General features: G+C 38.9%; 1 protein-coding gene across 1 annotated transcript in view; it reads left to right on the forward strand.

The window, feature by feature from the left end:
- The window catches only part of LOC134546223 (laminin subunit gamma-1), a 617,689-nt gene that overhangs the window by 149,145 nt on the left and 441,880 nt on the right, over positions 1-26,664 (forward strand). Inside the window, exon 2 of the mRNA XM_063388849.1 lies at positions 12,042-12,306. Coding sequence (XP_063244919.1) covers positions 12,042-12,306 — 265 coding nt within the window. The remainder of the gene's footprint in view (positions 1-12,041; positions 12,307-26,664) is intronic.

Consider the following 26,664-nt stretch of genomic DNA (forward strand, 5'->3'; position numbering starts at 1 on the left):
CGTAGACACTAGGAAAGTCCTCAAACATGTCTGTACACGATGGCTTTCGTTAGGAAAATGCTTGACAAGGTTGGTAGAACAATGGCAGCCATTAACTAGTTTTTTTTTGGTAGAATGTCGGCCTGAATTTGCAAATGAAAGCAGGAGCACACTTCAGAGCTACAAAATCCCCAAACTAGTTTCAGAAATAGGTGAATGTTCAATTCCATCTCAACAAGGTAGTCAAAGTAACCTCACAGTTTTATCCAGTGCCACAAACACAGAAAGTAGTAGTAGTACAAACAGTAGCCATGCAGTTTCTTCAAATGATAAAAAAAACATTTCCAAGTTCACTTTTCCCAGTAAAATAGCTTCTAAATGTGACAGTTCAAAGAAGCGCAGTTCTAAAATGGATGTGACCAGCTCAAAGAAAATCAAGTTAACACACAGACCTAAAATGAAAACATCAGTTCCTCAGGTACCAGCAGAAAAATGTAGACCTATGTCATCCCAACTTACTAGAGAAGAGAGGCTATTCATGTTTTTATCAAGTGATTTAAACAAGGCATTTTGCATGTTTCTCTTAAATGTAATCCCTATGTACGACAAGACCAATGTACTACTACAGTCGCAAGAACCTCAGATTCAGAAGCTGAAATCCACACTTTACGACCTGTTGCGAAACTTGATGTCAAAATTTGTGTGTGCTGATGTAGTAAAATCATCTACTTCTCTTTTGGAGATTGATTATCACACTCATGATAATCAAAAAAAGGATGAAGATTTGGTTATTGGTAGTGCGGCATTCAAAATTGTGGGTGGCTTGAGTGTTGAACAGGGCAAATTGTTTTACAGTTCAATTAGACAGTATTATGTGGCTGCATGTGACTACATAGTACACAAATTTCCATTAAAAAGTACATTTCTAGCTCATGCAGAAGTAGCATGCATTGAAAACATAAGCCATGCATCATTTTCTAGTGCAAGATATTTTGTTGATAAATTTCCAAATATTATAATTATGGAAGGACAAGATATAGATGCTGCAATTGATGTTTTGGAGTCACAATTTTCTTCATTTCAAATAGAAGATATTCCTGAGGAAATATTGAAGCAGGAAAGAATTGACTCTAAGTGGTCATTGATTGGACAGATGAAGACTACAGATGGGAGTTTGAAGTATGACAAGTTAGCTCAACTTATGCTAGGTATTTTATCCATTCCTCATAGTAACGCCGAGTGTGAGAGGATCTTCAGCCAGGTAAAGAAGACAAAAACCCAATTCAGATCGTCATTGTCGGAAAAATCGCTTGAAAGTTTGCTAAAAGTGAAATCTGCACAAGAGGGCGTGTGTTACGAACAACTCTTCGACGAAAAATTTTTGAAGGCTGCAAAATCTGCAACCTATAATTTGTTGAAATAAATTTTGAAGCAGAGACCATGTAACATATGTACAGGTATGTCACTTAAATTTAAAGATTCTCATTTGTTGTTTTTTATATCTAACATGTATTTGTGGGCCTGAAAATTTTTATCGAGGACCTCATGATTTTTTTGATTTGAATGTTGGCAGGTATGCAGTGTTCCATTTACAAAAAAAAATTACAGTGCAGCTTATCGGTGACCTTGCAATGACCCTTGGCCGAGACCTACGATCCAGGCAGAAGGAAGCGTCGCGAATGGCTTGTGCGCACGGCGTGGGAAACGATTCGCGCACGGCGTCCGCTGGCGAGACGCGAGGAATGTTGAATCGCCGATTCATGACGCGTGGCCGCGCGGACAGACGTGACTGATGTGGCGTTCCGTTTCGAGGACGCGTCCAAGCGGCTGTTGTTTGCAGGTATGCTGCATGTCTTGCAAATATTTGCGTTTTGATACAGCTGGAAAGGGCAAGGTTGCTGATTTTTGCATCGTATTGCTATGCACAGCCAGAGTTAGCGGGTCCAAAACCATTACATACGTTTGTACTGGTCTCGTAAACCATTGAATATCGCCTCTTTACGTGAGCACACGCGACAAGCCCTAATTCAAATACGAGGTGTGATTAAACTATGGTAAATAATTTTATTACGAACAAATTTCAAATTTGAACTAATCTCCTTCAAAACTTTCTTGGCTAGCGATGCGCACTTAACCCAATGTTGATTCCATGACTGTAAGGTTTTTCGGAAGGGCCTTCAGTTGGGAAAGCACACCTATGACTTTGAATTGTAGCCTGAGACCAGACGAACACATTGCATTTCCGGGTCTCTTATCCACGATGCGCGACAGACACGGTAAACACGACCTCAATCTGCCCATGATGCGCGACAGACACGGTAAACACGACCTCAATCTGCCCACGATGCGCGACAGACACGGTAAACACGACCTCAATCTGCCGGCTCTGGAAGCCGACTGGCAAGTCACAGCTTGTTCAAACTGGACACTAGCGTCAGCAGTTGATGCTATGAAAATTCATTCACCGTATTTATTTGATTCCACCTCGTAATTCTTAGCAAAACATTGGCTATTCTACGCTTCGCTTTACATCCGAGCAGTTTTTTTTAATCTATTTATTTTTAGTAAGCCTGATGCGCAAAGGTTTTATGCCGTGGTGTTATTGGGGGAAGACTTATGGTCTAAATAATCTAAAATATACGAATACCTGAAAATATGAGAACGAACACACGACTCAGGGGTTGGTCGTTATTGGCACGATGACAACTACAATACGAAGACCCCTAAGGAAACTCTTTTTCCCATCCGACCCACCTGAAAATTGTTAGCTAGGTTTGTCAGCACGTAACGTTTTTTCATCTGTGGATGAAATTAATATATTCTGCGGCGTGGCAATTAAATGGCGACTGCGAGCGACCACGTTAAACTCTTTAATGTGATGAGGATTTCTTTCTTTATATATATTATTTATTATATATATTATATATACACACATTCACACAAGCTGATTCCCGGCATGCGTTGCTATGCCTCTTTAATTTTCTTTTGTAATTTGTTTGAAGTAGGTAGGCTTGCACACATGCAAAGCATCTCTCTATCTCTCTATATATGTCCCTCTATAAATCTTGCTATATTTCTGTATATATCTCTATATCTAAATCTTTATATCTCTATTTATATCACTCTATATATCTATATATGCCTCGCTATCAATTTCTCTAAATATCAATATATCTCCCTCTTTCTCTATACCTCTCTATATCTCTATCTCTTTGTCTATATCTTCATATCTATATCTTTATCTTTACAAAACAAGAAGAACACACAAATATTCATTATACATTTTTTAAACTATCTATTTTTATCTGTCTTCTTACCTGTCACAGATGTGATATAGGTAGGGACCGGAAAAATTCGCGGGTTCAATGACCTCCAGGATGAACTCCATAGTTCTACGTACACTCGGTTAAATGTCACCCATTCATTGGCTGCTGTCTTGTGAGACTACCCAGCGTAGCAGCCTGTGATTCGATAAAGCTTTGGTCTTGTGTTTCTCATTGGCCCAGAGTCATAAAGGTCAGTTGTGAGCCAATAGCAGAGGCAGAACTGAGGTACAACTATTTGTATTTTAGCCTATCGCGAAATGAATTCGCGAATTTTTCCGGTCTCTAGATATAGACCTAGGTATTTAAAACACGCGCATATTCGAATGCAACTTTTTTTCCCAATCTCAAAGCAATCGGTGTAGAACTTCCGGAGATGTAAGATACTGAACGAACGAAAATGTGTGTGTATATATAATATGTGTGTGTGTTAATCGTACTTGCTGTTGGACATTCGAGGTTCCCTTTGACTAGACTGACACCTACAAAATTCGTGTTATTTTCTGGTACCTCGCTAGACTCCACATATTCATGTACAAACAAGTCAATAACTTGTTCATTGGCTGCTGCCAGATTTTCGCCTTCTATCAGGTTTGGATATGTTTGGAACGTATGAATTTTTTTGGTATTTTCTAATGGGTTAAATTTGCTTCGGCGCGTCTCAAATTATTTACGACCCAATGGGAATCACTCCCCAACAAATAACGGTATACACTGCAGCGTGCCTCCATATAACGCGAATTTCACAGATGTCTACCGATGAGTAGCTGAATTTTTCATTAGCTAGCACGTGCAACATGTACCGTACAATGCTTGCGTATCTTATCAGCTCGTGGCATGCGCCCTGGGCTTACGTCACGTGATGCTGGGCGAACAAGTGAACAAGTGCCAGCTGATTGGGGAAAACGCTCTCTTATGATCTGCAAGCAGTCGTAGAATTATTATTTTACTTGAAAATGTTTATTCGCTAGTTACAGTGATAGTCCGTCGAACTTTCTTGTGTGACAAAATACCATCAGATTTGAATCGCTAATAACTATGAGACTAATAATCGGATAGATCATGTCTTACGTATTTTTCGCGCAGTGTTTGTTTTGCCGGTGACGTCATCATACCAGTGTATAGGCGCATGCGTGTGATTGTTACGAATGAGCTGCGTGTAAAGTTATGAATTTTTGTAGCATGGGAACGCGTTTTGCTGGACACTGGATTCGTGTGTCACTGTGAAGAGCTTGCGGGAAACTATTAGGACACAAAGTGAGACAGTAAAAATATGCGCCGGAATATAAGTGAAAATCGTTATTAAATTTAATATTACAAAATAATTAAAGCTTAATCTCATGTATCTCGTAAATATACTCGGAATTATAGGAAATGCGAGCTAGAGGAAAGCTCGCGTCGAAAGGAATCCGAAAAGCTTTTTTAAAAGTCCAGTGCCGAGCGAATGCGATAGTCATGGCAGCGTCGAATAGGAAACGAAAATCTGACTATATTTTGACTTTTCACGTAACATGTACGGCGCGGATCCCAAATGCGCCTTTCCTTGTTTTTTTTTTTTTTTTCGTTCAAATTATCACTCTACAGTCTGGTTCGACGAAACTCTCACCATGCCTTCTTAGCCTGTGGTGGTGTTTTGATTTTCTCATAAGGACTTTTTTTTTGCGAATAGATTTCGAGACTAGCTTAGAGTCAAAACGCTTTAGCATAGTCTGGGTTTCCTGATTGTTCGAGTGGTTCCATGTCTACTGTCAGCGCACCAATCAGAGTAATTCAGCTCGAAAGCAAACGCCTCGTGAATGGTCCGGTAAAATAACGCAATGTCTTCTCGCAGACGGCCGCCAATCACAAGAAAGAAAATCGTGGGCCCAGGCTTGCCATATTGCAGTCTAATGGTCGTTCAGATTTTTTCGTGAAAATTTCCTGCCCCTACTTACAATTAGCATGTCCTGCAGTCTCTATTATTTACTTCAGCACACCGTAGCCTTTGTTTACGTCCACGGTTTAGATATAATACATTTTATTTTGTCCCTTCCGCCAGTGAATGAATTTTCAGCATTCATCTGAAAAACCACATTTCAAAAGCTTTTTTTCGTTTGTGGAATAATATTTAGTAGAGGCTTGCAAATTTTCGCGATAATAATTCGAGACTATAGCTGTGTGGTTGTCTGTGTTTCGTGATTGGTTCAGTTTCTGTCGTGTACATGTAGGTATAGCCTACTGCAGGCACGCGAATCGCAGCAGTTTCTTGCAGAAGCAAACGCGTCCTGAATGGCCCGGGAAAAATATGTCAATGGATTTACTTTGCAGACGGGCGCCATTCGCATGGAAGAAAAAACTGGCGTGGACGTACATTTTTTATAGTCTAATAAGTGTTGAGATCTTTTTCGAGAAAAAAAACCGCCTCTATTAATCAGTCTAAGTTTCGCTTCTATAAAGAATGAAAACATTGTCAAATGTAATTGTCTAGATTCTAAGTGAGGTTGGATTTTTATTTACTTAATGTGTAATATCTTAGCTCTCGGTATACGGCATTTGCAGGAGCAATTTCGTGAATGGAACGAAAATATGTAACCACGGTGCTGCCATCTGTGGCGGATGGAGCGAACCAATGTTTACAAGGCCAAAGAAAAACTTTATAGCATTTTAACTGTTTGATACATTTTAACAAGATGGGAAATATTCTAATAAAATTCCCTGTCGAAAATCATGACCAAATAAGGGTTATTCGGAGCCGTTTTATTATATATTGCAAAATTTCGCTTTGCGAATCGAATGAATCGATAGTCGATTTAGCGGCGAATTCTAGCGGCTGATGCGGAAAATACTCATGATACGCTTCCAGAAATGTAGTTGAATACACAATTTGCGTATATATTTTTCACGCCCGGCATTATTTTTAAGATTTTCTACTTTAAATTTCATGCCCGAGTTTCGTATTATGAAGGTATCTGGAACATAACACATGAATTTGCTCGTTACCGAGGTTAGATGTGACACGTGTCTGGCGAGTGTTGAAAGACTCGCTCACATTTGTTTTTTTAGGAATGTTCCTTTAATAAACATCGCAGTAATTTTTCGTATATTTATGTTTTTTCTGATCAGCTGGTCGTGGACCGACAAGGAAACGCAGCGAGGTGGTGTGGTGGTGAGAATGCATACTTGCATTTGAGGGGACCCTGTGTTCGAATCACAGTCAGTCCATGTTGAGGTCGGGTTTCTCTGTGGAGTCCCCCAAGTCTCTCCAGGGGCATATGCCGGGATGGTTTACTTACTATTGGCCACGAACAGATTCCTTTCCTCAAAGTCGTTATTCAGTGCATGTGTGTTATCGTCTCTGATGGATTTTCTGCCGACGAGTCGTTACACACAAATAATAAAAACAAATGTGAGCGAGTGATTGAGTACTCACCAGAGTAACATTAACCTCGGTAACGAGAATGTGTTTTTTATGTTGTAAATTGAAACTTAGAATATGAAAAGTGGACACACGAAATTCAAAGTAGAATTCTTTAAACTAAAGCCCGGCGTGATGAATGTATATTCAAATTACGTTTTCTAATACAGTTCTTGACGCGAATCACATGTAGTTTCAGCATCCGCGGCTAGAAATCGCTGCCTGGGCAGTTACGTCGACTTTTGAATTATTTTATCAGCAGAACTAAATTTTATACTAGGTATACAATGAAACGGCTCCGATTGAAGCGAAAAAGACTTCATTCTAAACCCCGAATTTCAACCTGATTTTCGAAAAGGAATTTTAATAAAATACTGCCCATATTGTTAAAATTTACTAAACAGTTAACATTATAAAGTTAACTTTTGGCTTTGCGAACTTTGGTTCGCTCCATCCGCCACAGATGGCAGCACCGTGGTTACACGGTTCCGTTCCATGCGACTTCCGTTCCATTCAACGAAATTACTCCAAACAAACGCCGTGCACCGAGAGCCAAGACGATACACATAACAAAAAATTGAACATCCCCTGCATGCGCATTAGAAGCGAAACTTCACACGTCAATAATCTAGTTAATCGATGAAACAAAATATTCAATTATTAACGTGGACAATAAAACTACAACTATAAAGAACATGGCGACGTGGAGCCCTGCTAAAGAGTCTTGCAGTTGTCCGACACGCTACTTTATTCGTTGTCCCCTCTCTGTCATCGAGCGCCCCACTCCCAGGTTACGGTCTTTTGAGCCATCGCCTTGACTGGCCCTGCCCCCCTCCAGCAAGAGGGCGACCTGCGCAGTCACGCCGAGGCGTGGCTCGAATGCGTCTCGTCTGCGGACGACGACGTTAACTGGAGCCCGATCTCCCCGGCAGAGCGGCGTCGTCTCCGTCGTCTGCCGCGAGCACCCGCCCTCGCCCGCCCTCGCCCGCCCTCGCCCGCCCTCGCCGTCATGCACGAAGTGCTCCGAGGCGGCCTCTCGGAAGGCGGGTCGCCTTAACGAAGCGAGCGCCCCGCCGCGGGAGGTTGGGGCGTAGAAAGGAATAGAGGAGCAACGGAAATTTGCGATGGTTCCCGTCGATAACGACGGAGCTCGAGGAGTGCCGAAGAGCCCCTCCTGCTGCCCCTGGCCCCTCTGCCTGTCGGGGCAGCCGCTTCGGGGCTTGCATCTATCATATTTCATACAGATATACCTATATTTTTTGCCTTCTGCCTTTTACCACTCCGTTGCCCCTTTGGGAACTGGTGGTCAAGTGAACGGTAATAGCAATGCTGGCCGTGAAGACTTCAAGGTGACTACACAGAAAAAATAATCTGTACCTTTACAAAAGATTCCTCTGGAAACCAGTTGCCAAGAAATAGTTTGTAATACTACAAGAAAAACATTATAACTTTGTACAACTCATGTCTATGACTATTTTTTGCATACATCGATATAATACTGAGTATTTCTTACGAATATCGGCGCATAATTTTATATTTTTAATTTATGTTTCATTAAAGCGTTTTTTTTAACCATGGAAAAGATAATCGAATATTCGTTAGTTGCACTTTATTTTGTTGTATTATGCTTATTAATGTGCGAAGTTAATACTGAAAAGCTATTCAGGGAACGGTTTACAGATAAATTAAACTATTGGAGGTACTGGGACAACATAAAGCATACATGCCCGGTTAAGAATCCGAATCCAGTATGACTGCGAACACTATTTTGTAGTGATACAGTTGTTTTAATGTAAATTTCCAATTTACAAATATCTGCAAGTTTACGTAAATATTTCTATTTCATTTACAAAATAAACATTTACAGTGTATGGTTTGGTAGATAATATAAATGGTTGAACTTAGTGCATTAAAATTAAACCCTATTTTCTTTAATTAAGTCTCAACAAATTTCCCGCTTATGAAATTTATTTTCTCTGAAATTTACCCTAAAGTTTCAAAATTTTTTTGACAGACAGAGTCTTGGGTCCCTCATTAGAATTTATAGTGTAGCTGTGAATCTTTTCACCTAATTGAAGATTTGTACGTGATTAATTTTTTTTTTAACTTTAGCCTTCTTCTGCAGTTGGCCCATAATTTATTTGAAATACTCTGAGCCAATTAGAAACTGTCACCAAATGGTTTATCGAATCACGGTCAACCCAGTATTGGGAACTTTATCGAATAAGCAGAAGACATTTGTCTCGATTACACTGACTGTGGAATATATCCTAGAGATCATTGAACCAGCAAATTTTTCCTGTTCCTAGTAAGGAAGTATAGAGCGTGGGGATTAAATGTTAAGATGCTGGACTCTCATTCCAGAAGACCTGTGTTCGAGTCGCAGGGCGGTCATAATGATTTCGGATTATCCATGGCTTCAACGAAATCAATGGAATATTTCTCTACTGTAGGCCATGGCTAGAGCTGTAAATTATTCGTGAAATTTTTATTGGAATAAATACATTGACATCACGCAGCTATTTTCAGACGAATCACAGAGGTTGTGTGATGCAGCATCTGCGTTCTCATTAGTTCATTGGAGAGACATACAAGCTTATTTCACTGGGAAAACCTAATAAGGTTAAAAATATAGCAAACAGAAACATATTGCATTTAAACGTTCTTTGAATGATTCTTACAAAGAGGAAACTTGATTTTAAATTTTTAATAGGCATGCGCCATTGCTGGTTTTAATTGTACGTCATAGATAACCACAAGAATGAAAATGAAAGATGAATACACAAACTCACAGAGTGAGTATATAAATATATCAAGCCACGATCAGCTGATGTCAAACGTTACATGCCTAGACGCTGCATTATCTGTTCTCTTTAGGCATGTAACATTTGACATCAGAAGGGAATGGAAATATTTGGGGATCTAGGATGGACTCCACAGTTCTGTGCGTACGCGAGGTAAATGTCACCCACTCAATGGCTACTGTCTTGTGAGACGTACCAAAAGTAACCGAAAAAATTTTGCAGATTCATTTTGCGATAGAATAAAATTCCACTATAATTCTAACCTGCATCCGCTATTGGCACACAGTTTATAGGGAATATCCTTGCCAAATGAGGAACCCTCAGTTAAAAAATTACCACATGACAGGCTACCAAGTTGAGACTACTAACCAGTCGGCAGCCAATGAACAGTCGATATTTGCCCGAGTGTACAGAGGACTATGGAGTCTATCGTAGAGGTAAATGAAAACGCGAATTTTTCCGGTCCCTACGTACCAACGTAGTTAGGAGCCTGTGTTTCGATAAAGCTTTGCTTGGGTGTTTCTCATCGGCCTAGAGTCTTCCAGATGAGTTGTAAGCCAATAGCTGAAGCAGCACTAACGTATAATTATTTAAATTTTAGTTTATCGCGAAATGAATCCGCAAAATGTTCTGACCTCTAGACATCAGTTGATATTTGACTTGTTCTCCATGTGTTAATGTACTTATCTTTGTTGTTCCTTATTAATAACCAGTGTAAACCATCAGTTCAGCATGCCCTTGTTCATTGATTGATTCACAACTCTTTCACCACTCCCCTCTGCGACCGTGGACCAGTCAACTACCAGCAAGCAGCAGAGCGGCTCAATCACGTTGACGCTCTCAAAAGAATGAGTGATTCCTCTGTAAGGTTCAATCCAAATGGAAAAGTAATGTGGGTAGAGTATAAATATGATTTGGGATTCCAGCCTGACGCCTAATGTATCCGTAAAAAAATTGCAGTGTCTCTAATTATGCTGTGAGGTGATTAGTGGCATGTATTTTTTCACGAAAATAATTTGAGACCAGCTGCGTGTTAAAACTTTGTAGCATTGTGTGAGTTTCGTGGTTGGCTGGGTTTATTCCAGGTGTAACACGTCTACTGTCAGCACACAAATCATATAACCATCCAGTTCGGAAGCAAACGCGTTCCGAATGGCCCGGCTAAAATAGTCTCTTGCAGGCGGCCGCCAGTTACACGGGAACATTTTCTAGCACAGGCATGCCTGGGGGCAAGCATTTTTCGCGAGAAAAAAAAAACCGGAACGCCCATTGAACTGTCAGCCCGCGCCGGCGGTTTCGTCCTCGCAATGGGCTGCCGTCTGCCAGAGATGACATAGCCTTATTTGACCGGGCCATTTAGGACGCTTTTGCTTTCGCACTGAATTACTGTGATTGGTGTGCTGACAGCGGACATGTTTCTCAAAGAAACTCGACCAATCACGAAACCACCGAGATGCTACAGTGTTTTCAACTCTCAGTGTACGGAACGAGTCGGAATTTGACCGATGAACGTCAGCTGCAGGTTTACATAATAAGTTTAAAACGTCTAAACGACTTTAAGTGCTCCCATCTTTGAAGATGGAGCTAACAAATATGTTTATTGTAAATAATAGATAATGTATTTGAGATTAACAATGAGCGTCTGTAGTATGTTTAATTGAATTAAGTTCTTCAACCACTGCGAATTTTTGCTGTCGCATAATTATTTCATTAATATAATTGAGGAAAGTAACACTTCACAAAGTAATTGAAAAATAAAAGTGTTACCCTCAAATATTTCAGTGAAATAATATTGTGCCAGCAACAAAATTCGTCGTAGTTGTAGAACTTCATTCAATTAAACATTATCCAGACGCTCAGTGTTAAAAATTAAATACTTTATTATTTACAAAAATAATTTGTCCAGCCCCATCTTTAAAGACGTATACCAGACTTGGGAAGTACTTTAGACCATTAGTCGTATAGACTTTATCGACTCTTTTTTTTGTAATGACCTGCAGCCGAAGTTTGTGGGTCAAATTCAGACACACAATGTAGGTACACAGAAAAATAAATTGTGTACTTTTAAGAAAGATTCCTTTGGAAACCAGTTGTCAAGAAATAGTTTGTATTTCAAAAAAAATATATATTGTATATTTTTGTACAACACATAGCTATGGCTATTTTGGCATATATGAAATAGGGGTTTAGTCATAGTACTGAGTATTCCTTACGGAAATTTTCGCATAATTTAATATTTTATACCATGGAAAAGATAATCGAAATTCAACCATTTTATTTTGTTGTATCATGCTTATTATGTGCGCAGTTAATACTGGAAAGATATTCAGGGAACGGTTTACACATAACTTTAACTATTGACAGTACTGGGACAACACAAAATAATCCGAACCCAGTTTTACTGCGAGCACCATTTTGTGGTGATGAAGTTGTTTTCATGTGAATGTACAGATTTACAAACCTCTGTAATCTTACATGAATACTTGCGTGCTCGTGTGTGCTGCGGTGCGTGAGACAGCGTGTTCTCGCCGGTGTGCGCAGCGCTGCATCCCGACCTTCGAGAACGCCGCCTTCAGCGTGGCGGTGGAGGCGACCAACACGTGCGGCGAGGCCGGGCCCACGGTCTACTGCGTGCAGACGGGCACCGCCGTCACCGAGAAGTCGTGCGACGTGTGCCGGCCCGGCGACCACCCCGCCTACTACCTCACCGACTTCAACAACAACGAGAACCAGACATGGTGGCAGTCGGAGACCATGTACGAGGGCGTGCAGTACCCCAGCCAGGTCAACCTGACCATGCGCCTTGGTGAGTGCCCCTCCCGCGATGGTCCGCTCATCACCGACACACCTGCCATCACCGACACACCTCTCAATCACCGACACACCTCTCTTCACCGACATACCTCTCATCACCGTCACACCTCTCATCTCATCACCGACACGCCCAGAGGCCGGAAAAAATTTGCGAATTCTTTTTGCGATAGGGGGAAATTCATCATTCTGCTGATTCGGCTATTGGCCCGCAGTTTATCTGAAGGTCTCTGAGTAGGGTATTCGGAACCGTAACAGATTTTTAAACCAGGAATTTCCGTACTATTCTTCAGCGGAACCGAGAATTCCCGGTACTAGGTAATTTTTTTTTTATTAATGGTGCAGTAGTCGGTGTTTGAAGTAGTAATAGTTGGTTTTGAACGACTAAACAAGTGTTAGTGACCAAAAGTAAAAGATAAACATTTGTTTTACAATTTTTTACAGCCTCGCTAGAGGAGAGTATTAAATGAAATTAACGTTAGCGCGCAATAAAAACGAAAATTATTGCTGTTGTTGTCAAGTCCAGAAAGTACCGAAGGAACCAGGAATCGACTTTAAATTCCCGGTACTTTTGTGACCGGGATAAAAAACCACCGAATCACAGACTACCCAGTCGAGACGCCTCACCAGTCAGCATCCAATGCTCGAGAAAAGCAGAAGATAGTGGAGGCTATCCTAGAGGTCATTGAACCCGCGAATCTCTTGTCATTAGTGGGGACGGGAAAAATTCGCGGTTTCAGTGACCTCTAGATTAGACTCCACAGTCGTCCGCATACTCGGGACAAGTCACTTCTTCATTAGCCGCTGATTAGTGACACGGCTCAGCAGGGTAGCCCGTGAATGGACACTTCTTTGATTTTATCGTTTCTCATTGGCCCAGAGTTCTCAAGATAAATCGTGAGCTAATAGCAGAAGGAACACAAGGGTAAATGTTTTTGGATTTAAGCGTATCGCGAAATGAATCCGAGAATTTTTCCTGTCACTTAGTCATTAGGGGCAGGAAAAATTCGCGTTTTCATTGACCTCCAAAGTCCCTCGATAAACTCGGGCAAATGTCACCTGTTCAGTGGCTACCGACTGGTGAATATTCTCAACTGGGTAGCCTGTTAATTCGGTCATTCTGTAGGTGAGGGTATCTCATCGGGCAAGAGTATTCCCTTTAAACAGTGTGCCAGTAGCGGAATAAGGCTAGAGGTATACATAACGGAATTTTATTCTATCGCAGATTGAATCCGATAATTTTTCCGGTCCATACCTATCATGTTTAAAGCCAAGAGTACTTTGTGGATTAAATGGTTATGAAAGTAGACTTGAAGCACATATACATCTGCTTCACGTCGATGATTGGACTGCAGTGCTCTCGACACGCCCTTGACGACCCGAGCCAGTTATAAACAAGGAGGAGAAGTAGTAACCCAATCACGTGTATCCCGTCGAAGGATGTGACCTCGTTATTGACCAATGAACATTATAAAAATAAGCTTGATTGTATATAGGATGGTTGAGACCCGTCTGGTGGGGAATGAACCCGCGAAACAATCGTGTATCTAGTTATGCAAACTTTTGTCATTAAATAAAAGAAATGTTCATTATACAGGCTGTGTGTGAAGTCGAACGACTAACTTCGGCTCCAGGTTCATCGCGACAAAATAAGTTGAAAACATCCATTCAATTATGTACTAAAGGGCTTCACAAGACTGGTAGATAGCTTTGAATATAGAGCTGAACATAATTTTTATTGTAAGTAATAGGGAAAGTATTTAATATAGAATTTGAGCGTCTAGATTATGTTTAATTGAACGAAGTTTTACAAACACTAAATTTTGTCGCTATCGTAAGAGGATTTCTTTGAAGTAATTGAGGGTAGTAACATATCACAAAAATATATGGTAAATATATATGTAACCCCCAATTTTGAAGAAGAGCCATATTTCTGAAAATTTAAAGTTCCAAAATGTTATTAGTTTACCATTTTAAGGTTTGGTGTTGATATTACAAAATTTGTAAAATCGTGAGATTGAGTAAGGTTAGCTACATAAAACATACTTTTCATATTGTGGAATGTTGGTAAGGTAAGGATAGCTACATTAAAAATCTGTAAAATAAATTTTAATGGTTGGTTAGGAATTATCAATTTAAGATGGAGCAAACTTTACATTACCAATTGCCCTTATTATTTAATAGTAGTAATGGAGCTAACGTAAACTAACCAACAGTTAACACGATTTCATAGTATTTTTTTTATTTTAGATAACCTAACCTAATTAACCATTTAAACTATTTCCAAGCATTTTTAATGTAGCTTTCCTAATTTCTCCGTCAGTAAAGTCTATGAAAGACGAGCTCGACATATTTCTTTTGCAATTGTATCCTATAGTATGTGCTACCGTAGTTGCACGAGCTAGTGGCGAACTTCTGTGAACTTCGGAAACGTTCGGTCCTTGGCCCTTAGGGCTTGTGTTAGATGTCCGCTTTACTTGTCGTGTTAGTATTTTTTTTTTGTTTGTTTGTTTCATATTTGGGTGAACGGTCGAACGTCGTGCGGCGATGTTATCGAACGCGGAAGAAGATTGATCGCGGACAAGATATTTGTCTCGCGTTCGATCCCGCAGGGGGGGAGTCGACACGGCGTGGAGAGGTCGCCTCCCGCACCGCGATTGTATTCAAATGTGGCGCCTCGTGTTAACCTGTCCGCGGGTTCGCGAACTCCCTCTGCGTGGGACGCCGACAATCTGGGAGAAGGCGTTCGGTCGTTCGCCTGTCTGAATCGCATCCTTCATCATCATCATCATCATCATCATCATCATCATCATCATCATCAGTTATCCTAGGAAGCCTACTCTGTTCGTCTGTACTGTCGTCTGTGTGATGTCCAGAATATCTTTCAAGTATCGTCATTAGAGACTGGAAAAATTCGCGGTTTCTATGACTTCTAGGATCTACTCCCTGTACTCTCTGTATTCGGTAAAATTACACCTGCTAATTGACTACTTACTTGTGACACCTGTTAACTGGGATGCTTGTGATTTGATACTTCCTTCGTTGAGGGTTATTCATTGACTCAAGAGTCCTTCATGTTTGCTGTGGTACAATAACTGAAGCAGCAAAAAGTTAAACGCATTTGTATTCTAGCCTATCGCGAAATGAAACCGCGAATTTTTCCGGTTCTAATCGTTTCGTTCGCCTGTTTGTCGCTGTGTTGTCCAAGGTCGTTTGTGTCTTTGTTTACTGTATTTTTTTACTGTCTCTTCGTTTTAATCTACTGTGTCCGCCTGGGCTGTGATAATGTTTTGACTGAATTCTTTCATGTCATTCTCTGTGCTTCTTATGTTTTTAATTTTTTGACATCGGCTGATTTTGGCCTTTTTCTGTATGATTCATGTTCATCATTTTTTTTAATTTTCATCTTTTTTGTTCGTTATTCAGGTTTATCGTGATCTACAGTGCAACCAGCATTGGTGTACGTCCAAAGTAACATCTTGAATCAGACATACCGATTGCAAGAACCATTGAAAGAACGTACCATCATCTTCATACTCGTAATTATAATAATCACCATCACCATCAGAGACAATTGTAGCTCGCGAAAACATTACATGGCAAGCTATTTCTCAAACAGCTGTATAATTTCCATACTGTTATACATTGGGACTGGAAAAAATCGCGGTTTCAATGTCTTCTAGGATAGAGCGATACACTCCACGATTCTCTGCTCACGTGGGTAAACTTCACCAGTTCATTGGCTGTTCATTGCCTGTTCATCGACTGAGTAACTTGTAATTCGATACTTCTTTGACCAAAGATCTCTAATTGGCCTAGAGACCTCTAGATCAACAGTGAACCAATATCAGTGATAGAGCAAAGGTATATTTGAAGTTTAGCATATCACGAAATGAATCTGCTAATTTTTCCTGTCTTTAGTTATAGCTAGCTAGACCCGGAATTCCGAGAATTCTTTCCTTGCCGAAGTATACTGTTAAACATGCATATTTGTGCATTACTTTGATGTGTAAAGGAAATTAATATTGGATTATATTGTTAGGTAGTCTGGGCGTGCGAGTGTGTGTGCTCGCATCGTCAGCTCAGGGTTCGTCGCTCCTCTGGCAGCCGCCGCGCGAGGCATGTGTTGCGTCATACAGCAGTTTCTTCTGTTGTCGGAAGAGTCGCGCTGACTTGCAGCATGTGTGAGCTCCAGGTGAGGGGGCAACACCGGGAGGAAGGGAGGACGTGATGAACCACGGAATAGAGCAGAGTTATATTTAGCGTGAGAGAGGGTAGTTGCATAGAGGGATGGTTGCGCAGAGACGCCTTTAGGATATTAATAGTTAAGTGTCTGATAGTAACGATTGTAGTAGGTTGAATACCCGATATTCAGGATGTACTGCACTCGGGTCGAGCACGTTGTGGTTCTCCGGTTCAAAGTTAAAGAGAGAGAGAGAGAGAGAGAGAGAGAGAGAGAGAGAGAGCATCCAGCGACCGAATCAGTAAAGTTCATATCCGTGCAAAAGCAATGAATGGAGTGTTTAATGAACCGAACAAGCGTGTAATAAAACTTTAGTTTACCTTACGACTTCCCGGACTAACGCCATACCTAATCTATAAGAGCGAAGATACAGAATTCCGCCCGATACGACACTGACCTTTTCCCTTCCTTTCCCTACTGCTTCGCCATACACTTTATTCTAGAGTTCATTTTGGTGGTATCAGAAAAAACTGTCACACCCACTCAGCCTAAATATGGCCGTTGCAGATGAGTGGATACAATTATTTCAAGTGAATGGATCGGTGTAACCCTTTTGAAAGAAGTAGAGATCTCGCAATGAGAAATCAACCAATAAAAAAGCAAATGTGGGTATAGTCTACATACATATTGTAATGAGAATTTTAGACTGACGCCAAATTAATCCGCAGAATTCCAGGGTGTTTATAGATTTGGAGAATCATGGACTTTAGAAGTAGATTAATAAACCAAATCATAAAAAGTATGAGCACAGTTTATCCAAGTCCAACAAACAGATTTTCTGGCGAGATGTAGGTATTTGCACAGTTAGAAATAACTGTAAAATTACGGACTTTTTAGCGAAGAAACTAACTCAAATAAACCAAGAGTTCTTAGTAATTTAAATAACAATATTCGTAGAAACGACGTCGTATTTAAACTTACGAGTGGTATGTTTCATTAAAAAAACACGTGTGAACCAAAGGAGTGTTCTTATTTAGTTTTTGTAGTTTTTGAATGTTTCGTTTTAATATACCAAGAATATTCTTTGGATTCATGTTCAAAGTAAGTGAATTCAGTGACCGTGAATTTACGAAGATAGCCGTAAATTTTCGAAGATCCCTGGATAAATTGTATCCAGCGTCCTTAGTTAAAGTGAAACTATTTAACAGTGTGTGATCATTCCCTCCTAATTATCATCATATTTGTTATCATCTAGTGAAGCCTCCTTCACCGAACCTCACCACACATCCACCCTCGTGCCCGAAGCTGTTGGAGATCAACCCGAGGCTTGGTTTAGATTTCGTAACCGGTTTATGTTCCTGCAGAGCAGAGGAGTCAGCCCCACGTCCAAACCTCCAGAGAAGGGTCTCACCCCGTTCCCGTCAGCCCTGCTAGTTTCCCACCGGGTTTGGGTGTAGTAGCTTCTGGGTAACTAAGGGTTCCCACGGATAAGAAACATCTAGAAAAAAAAAAAGAAAATTTGTGGAATTGAAAAGGTAACTTAAAAACCGGGAAATCATAGGGAAATAGACAAAATATTAGTTAAGCTGGACTCACAATGATACGTCTTATACATCCGTCCATCAATCACTTGACATACAACCAATCAGTTGGCCCGAAATTTCCAACCGTCCGTCCATCAAAACCTTGCCAACCTCGACGGACGGATGAAATTATAACCTCAAAAATGTCTGAAAGGCTTTTTCATTTTTTAAAAGATTTTTTATTTTGTTTATTTGTCAAACTGCTTCCGTATAATGTTTTTAACTTGCCTATGGACACGTTTTAATTTTGATATTTGAAACAAAAATTGTCTGAGAGGTAACTCGAAAATATATTTAAATAAATATTTTAGAGTTTGTTGTATCATTTATAAGTGCTTAGCGTACATGATCGTCAGACTGGTAAACCTTTACATGATAAAATTCCTCAAAAAATATATGTCTTAACATTTTTTAGCAGCATTTAAGAAGAAAAATATATATGACCTACGAACGTGCGGATCATTGTGAATCGCTTAGCTTGTTGACGGACAGACGGACGGATCAGTGACGGACAGACGCGACGGATCATTGTGAGTCCAGCTCTATTACAATTGTGGACCAGTAAGAGCTAGCAGTAGAAAGATTAAATTACAGCAACCTACTAAAAGAAGGGGAGGTTCTACATAGTAAATCAGCCGAGAGGGAAGCATATAGGGTGCATTATTCAGAACAGTGCATTTTAGCCTGATACCAAATGAACCTGCGAAATTTTGGGTCTCTACCAATCTGTATTTGTAATATTCAATACAGTGTGTACCTATAATGACTTAAAATTAGTCTGTATTATAATCACAAAATCATGGGTACTAAATAAACCATATGTTTGCGTCATTAATCATACGTAAGAGAACTAATCAATAATTTAAAATGTGTTTTGATTGAATGAATAGAAGCAGGATCAAATGTGGATAGTCATTCACATGCTCACAATCATTAATTTTTTTTTTTTTCAAAAATCGATTTAAGTAATTTAATATTACAGACAGGCAAAGCTTGTTGTCTACCATTGAAGGAAATGATAATGCAAACTGTGTATTTCGCGGGGTTATATGTTATGTTAATTTTGATATGTTATGTATGGTTCAAGTGAGTTTCGATAAGCATTTGTATTAAAATATTAATATGTAGAGACTGGAAAATGCGCGTGTTCAACGGCCTCGCGGATGGACTCTACAATCTTCTGTACATTCGAGCAAGTGTTACCTGTTCTTTGGCTGAAGACTTGCGAGACGTTTTCCCTGTTCTCTGATTCGGTACTTACCCGGGTGAGTTTTTTTTTACTGTCCCACAGACCTTCGCGTAAACTGTGAGCAGTAGTAGACGCACTACAATTGTGTAAGTATTTCAATTCTAGTGTAATGCGTAATGAATTCGCGAGTTTTTCAGGTCTCATGTCATCGTACAAGGTTGATTGATGTGATAGGGAAATAATGTTTGGTTAGGAATGAAAACATGGAAAACTCAGGGAATTCTTCTATAGGAAGAGTGTGGGAACCTTAGTAGCTAGGTCTGCCGAAATTCGACATCAGGAGTTGCTTGGCGCATCAGACTCAATTTAGGCCCAGTATTGGGAGAAGTAGAGACACTGATTTATCGTGGAAACAATTTTCTGTATCGAGTTTTACTTCGGCAGTGAGGTCATTAGAGATTCTCACTGAACGACAAAAATCTGTGTTGATTTTAAAAAAAATGAATTTCGTATTCAATGATACTTGCACTGTTAGAAATTACTTTAATTTTACCCACGTTTTAACGAAGATTTTAACTGAAATAAACCAAGAGTTCATCGTATTTTCAAATAACTAAATCTTCGTAGAATTGACGCCGTATTTCAATTTCCGAGTGGTAGGTTTCATTCCAAACAAAGGCAAAACACACGCGTGGTTCAAGGGAGTGTTTTTACTGTAGACGTTCTTAAAATTATGAATGTTTTGTTGAAATACCAAGAATATTCTTTGGATTATTGATCAAAGGAAATGAGCTCAGTGTCCGCAAATCTACGAGGATCCCTGGATAGTTTGTAACCAGCGTTCTTCGTAACATTTGAAAATGTTTAACAGTGTACATGCACACTCGGACCGATGTATTCTGTTCGTCAGCTAACGAACTATGTGTGTAAATTATTATTCTTTTCACTCTTTTTCAGTGGAGAACTACGAAATTGGCGCAATTTTCTAGTGCCAGGCTATATTCCACATAAGTGTGCGTTATCGACTCAATGTCGCGTTTCCATTAGCTCCTGCCACATTTTACATTCCGTCCGGGTGACACATGATTGGGTCGGACTTTTATCAAGGTGCTGGCCATTGTATTATAGACATTCAAAGCTTGTAAAATAACTCGTTATACACTGAATGATACAGACAGTTCAAGTATGCACATACATTTGCAATCAAGGCAGCCACTTGGTAATAACGCGAATTTTACAAGCAGATGTAATACGAAGGTGAAATATTTGTAGTTTAGCCTAGCGAAATTTAATATGCGAAAGGTTTTGGTTTCCTGCAAATAAGGGATATGAGGGAATATGCCAGACTTGGCCTATAGTAAGGAAACGTTGTTGCTAGTTCGCCAGCCCCCCTCCCCTCTCTACTGAGGAACCGTCAATCGTTGATTAGAATTTCATTTCTGCTGGGCACCACATACGTGAAAACACAGAATTATTCCGATCCTTTGACAAATACAGTGTGCAGAGATTCAGAAAAAAACCATGCGATCGAAAGACAATTGGCCAAATTTACGAAAATAATTTAATGAGTAGTTCAATTTAAGTATTTAGTTTTTAAACAATATATTTAAAAGAGTGAAAATGGCTAAAACACGTATTTTCAGAAAAAAATAATTATGCATGCAACTCTCCGGTAGAGATTCTTGAAAGCAATCAAGCTTGCAATACACCTTTATCTTCATTTCTACGTCGAATAATACTAGAAAATATTCCGTTAGAAACAAGTTTCCAAGAAATAGTATGTAATGCTACAAAAAAATTGTAACTTTGTACAACACATGACAATGGTTATTTTTGAATATATGAAATGCTTTTTCTATGTAATAATGAGTATTTCTAACGACAATTGTCACCTTGTTTTTTTAAACCATCAAAAATATAATCTAATATTAGGTAATTCGACTTTATTTTGTTTTATCATGCTTATTAACATGCGCAGTTAATACTGGAGAGCCATTCAGGGAACGATTTACAAATAACTTTAACTGCTGGAGGTACTGGGACAACACAAAGCATAAATGCCCGGGCAAGAATCCGAACCCAGTATTACTGCGAACACTATTTTGTAGTGATACATTTGTTTTCATGTAAATGTACAAATGTACAAATATCTGTAAGTTTACATGCATATTTCTGTTCTATTTAAAAAAAAAAAGTTCCAGTGTAGCCAATTTCCGTTGCCCTCACACCGCCCGCTGGATTAAATATAAATATAAGTAATATAAAATGAGCGCGCAATGACTTGTGGGTGGTCTCCTGACCAGGCGACGGGTTTATCCAACTGTTACGCTGGAATCACATTCGATGGATGTGACGCAAATAAACTAAGTTTCCAACAATCACGTTCGGCGCAGCTTTGACGTTCAGCGCGACAGACTCCCGATACGAAACATTTTCTATTACCAATGCGTCGCGGGCGCGACCGATACTGAAATGGGAATTATTATTATTTTTTTTTAATATTTTGAACTGGTGTATTGATAATACTGTTCTTATGTGTATTTTTTTAAATGTTTTGTTTACTAAATTTATCCGTGAAATCTTTCAAATGTGTTCACGCGCGGTGATTTTCCAAAATGAAGGTGAAATTTGAATATTAAACATATCGCTAAAAAAAATCAATTTAAATAAACTTGTATGGAAAGTAATAAGAAACACATAAATATTGGTATTATTTATATAAAATATAATGATTTATTTTTGTTTTGTCTTACGGGTAAAATCGAGTAATCACAAAAACGCGATATTTAGATGTCGCGTCGCGCCTGTGTTAGTTACTGTTTGGGTTCCAGCAATAGAGTTGAATATACTTTGAGGTATAGTGCTCTCGAGGCGCGGTATTCTGTGTGGAGTGGGCAGACGGGCGCCAGCAGGTTGGGACAGGACAGGGCCTCCTCGCATAACAAACAGAGCCTAGGGGCCGGCGTCGCGCGGGAACAAATAGGCCCTCCAAAAAGGCGGGCGTTTTACCGGCCTTGGATTTTTGGGGGAGGGGGGAAGAGAAGTAGAGAGAGCGAGAGAGAGAGAGAGAGAGAGAGAGAGAGAGAGACAGTAAGCCTGCACTGCACATCTGGGGGTCTCCTCTCTACCCGCTGCACGTCCCGTGACGAAAACATGCACCCGGGGCGCGTACCATGCGTCCTGAAAACATCGCCGACTGTTGTGCTACTTCCGATTTTAGTCCATACAAATTTTTGGGAGATACACCAGTGCAGTTATGCACAGTTTGTCATGGGAAACATTCATAAATTGAAAATAATAAATAAAAATGGAAACTAAACCCACAGAAAACCAGCCTAAATCAACCGATGTCAAACAGATAAACCCAACGATGAATCCTAAACAGGTATTATGGACAACACAGACGAACACATTCAAACTTAAATATCAGACGGCACAAGAATTCCGTGAAAGGAATTTAATCATAAAAAAAATAATAACATCACAGACGAACACAGTTGGGCTAACAACGACGAAACAGTTTCAACAATGACAGTAAATAGAGACAGACAACAAAACCTGGACAACGCAGCAAATATACGAACACAACGATGAAGATATACAGATATTATGGACAACACAACGATAACACCGACGAACACAGTTTCTAATGACAAAACAGTTGCGACGTTTCGGAAACTGGTATCTATTTCCGTCATCAGGCACAAACAAACTGGTATCGGACACCGGAATTAATTTTTCCCATGACAAACAGTGATAAAATGCAATAGCGTAGGTCCGAGAAATTGTACTAAATCTCAAGTCCCATTGCATGAATCAATTAAAGAACGTACTACCGATTTGGTTAGGTTCGCCGCCTAAAGAGGGCGAAGACTGTGGGCCTTCTCGTGACTGTGGACTGTTGACGCACACGGTAAGTACCGGCTTCAATGGCATAGTTAATGAATATTTAACAATTATTTGTTATATTTATTTAGTTACTTATTAGGTGAACCCGTATCTCAGTTCTGTGGAAAAAATAACGTACATAGGTTATTTAGACAGGAAAGATATTTAATATCACGGAATGTAAAGTTAAAGTATCATTAAAGCTTCTCTGTGATATAGTTTGGCACCATTTAGTAAACATGTTACGTATGTACACCTGATTATTGACGGCAACTCTGAACTAATTTTAATAACAACTTAAAACGAATTAAAAAATATTTTACTTGAAACTGTTTGCTTGGTTTGTTCTGATAATAAGTAAGTAGGTACTAACTTTGATCAGGATCTTATCTACACTAAAAAGTAGAACAAACTACTAGTTCAATAATCTGAGAATCACCAGCCATGGTGAGACGACATGCGACCAGCGCACACATCAAGGTTATCTGCGGATGTTTCTCACTGCGTTCCGCTCTATCGAGATGAAGCGGTAAACGAAACCCTAAACCAGGAGCAGGAAGAAACATTTTCCACAAGTGTAAATCTCCGACCCGAGAGGAATATAACTTGCAGAAATATTGTGCAGATTTTTTTTTGTAACGCGATCAGGGTGATAATATGTACGATTCAAATTTTCTTTATCGTGCAGTGTGTGACGTCTTGCGTGTATATCTAAAATTTTCCATCCTATTTGTTTCTTTTTTTTTTGTGCATCTCTCCTTAAGAGGCCGTGTCAGTAAATGTTTATTTCCAATATTCTGCTCTAGAAGTTCTCTCTTTTAACAGTGAGATTTAGTGGCTTTTTCAACCGAAGGAACTGTAGCCGCAGCGCGTGATAAAGCTACTATATATACCCTTATCACAGGATTAGTGGGAAGGTTGACAGCTCGAGTTTACTCGACGAAAAATGTATCTGGTTCCTCGACAATCTGAGAGGATGACAATCTGACCGGCGGCTCACTAGGAAATTGCGGATGCAGGGATTCAGAATCAAGAAACCTCACTTATACAACTATGGTATGAGTCGAATCTAAAAATTTTAATACTTTAAACGTATCGGAATACAATTAATCTTCAAACATGTGGTAATTATTCTTTATCTGGATGTAATAGTCCGTGATAAATAATGTTAGTTGACATTAAAAAGTATACGAAATTCATCATGTAACGTTTTAAAAGGATAATAACATAAATGCATATGCTTAGATATTGCATATGCATCACACACAATCTAAATACAATCTCACTTAAGTCAGACTACCTAATTTTTTACAATGCACCATCATACAGTTTAACAGAGGTAGGTGAACCTCTTATCGACGTTGTTTCAAAGAATTTAAATTTACAAATATTATACTATTTATCTTAATACGATATGTAGCCTACCTTTATGAATACGAACTTACAAAAAAATTATTGAATTTATCACATTACACTTTAACATTACACAAGACTAAAACACTAACAAAACTTAATTTTATACATTGCTGTAGCATATTAGAAGACGAAATAACTCACAAGACTAACATTAAGAGGGCTGCATTACAAATTTACTTTACAGAGAAGAAAATATCCTTTCAAGATATTTCATTACCTCATTCATTACATAATACTGCCGTTGATGTGATCGTAGATATAAAGTATTTAAAAAATATATTCCATTATGTTTATGTAAATATTTTGAAAACGTTATTGCTTAAAGATGCTCATTATTTAAATAATAACGAATCTTTTACTTTTATGTACTGAACAAACAAAATACTTATAAGTTAATAAGAATAAGCTTAGTTGAGTAACATCTTCAATTTGTATTGAATTCAATGTACATATCGAAAATCATGTACAATGAATGCAACAGATTGAATTCAATAAATATTTGATCTTGTGAAACAGCCATAATATTGATGTAGATTAGGGACCGGAAAAATTCGCGGTTTCGACGGCCTTCAGGATAGACTGCACATTCCCCTGTACACTCGGGCAAATAACGGCAGTTCATTTGCTGCTGACTTGTTAGTCGTCTCAGCTTGTTTGTCTGTGATTCGATCCTTCTTTGGTTGGTGTTTTATAATTGGTTGAGATTCGTCCAGATGAACAGTAAGCCAATAGCAAAATCATCTAAAAGGTATATGTATTTGACTTCTAGCCTATCGCCGAATGAATCCGCGAATTTTTCCGGTCTCTATTAATTATAGATGCTCACATGCATCGTGAGAGTCCGTATAAAGCCTATTACAATTCTATAAGTATACATTAAAATGCTTTTAAAATATACATGTGTAATATAATTAAAACTTGTTTAAGTAAGATCATCACAAAAAAAATGAAAATCCTTCAACAGTAAGTGATGTTTTATAAGATTTTAACAAAACACACTTACAATAAGAGAATACTAATTATACCACATAATTCAACACAAAATATACATTCCAGTAGGCGCTACGTAAAAACAACTTCTATTTTTATGCTGATAACTCTGCATTGTTTTATATATATCATTATTTCTAACTTTTAATATTCTCTACACATTAACTGAAATTACTTATTTACAGAGTCTTAGCTAATGTTGGTCTGTACCACATACAGTTCGTACGATATCTCTACGCAAAACACATACAGTTCATTATTAGTAATATCAATTATATTTCATGAACATAATGAAATTAGTATAGGCCCTAGGTTGTTCACTGTTAATTGAGTACTTCTGAAGTATTTTCATTGTGAGTTAACATACATACCAAATGCCATTCTTCCAGTAAAGTTACAAAGAAGACAACAAGATAATATAAATATGTATGTAGTACCATATTTTAAACCCCTATTAAATGAATAATAACTCAATCTCTATTCTGGACTATTAAGTAATAATTTTTATTAATGTTATTTATAACTTAAATAAAATGACAACTAACAAATTAGTAAAAAAATATAATTACGTGCGATATAGTGTGACATTTGTACTTGGACGGCAAACGAATATAATAAAATGTCTATGACAATGTTAACTTTACTCATTATTATGGAAAGAAACAAAATGGGCAGATAAGCATATTCTACGCTGACATTTAAAAATGCTCAATTTAAAATGAACATTCCAAGAAAATTTATTTTATATCACCACAAAAAATCAAACTGCGGCGTCATTTTCCCGATGACAAACAAAAAAGTTGTATGGTCGCGAATAATACATTCGTATGGCGTCACATCAGCGGAATATTCCCTTGGCATAAATGTGTGAATTCTGTGGCACTAATGGAGAAGTAAACCTTCGCTCGAACACAAAAACAAATGAACGAACAGCTTTTTTTTTTTTGATAAGATGTGTAATCGGAGACCCCTGGGGTGGTTGAAGAGTGTCAGGTCGGTCGCCAGACCAGATAGTAAAAGCTCAGGGGCTGAGGATAGAAAAGGCATATCTCCAAATTATTAAGTATAAATGTTGTCATGTAATAGTTAAAGACTTGATTACAC

Source organism: Bacillus rossius, chromosome 1 (genome assembly GCF_032445375.1).
Source record: "Bacillus rossius redtenbacheri isolate Brsri chromosome 1, Brsri_v3, whole genome shotgun sequence".
Classification (NCBI taxonomy): Eukaryota; Metazoa; Arthropoda; class Insecta; order Phasmatodea; family Bacillidae; genus Bacillus; species Bacillus rossius.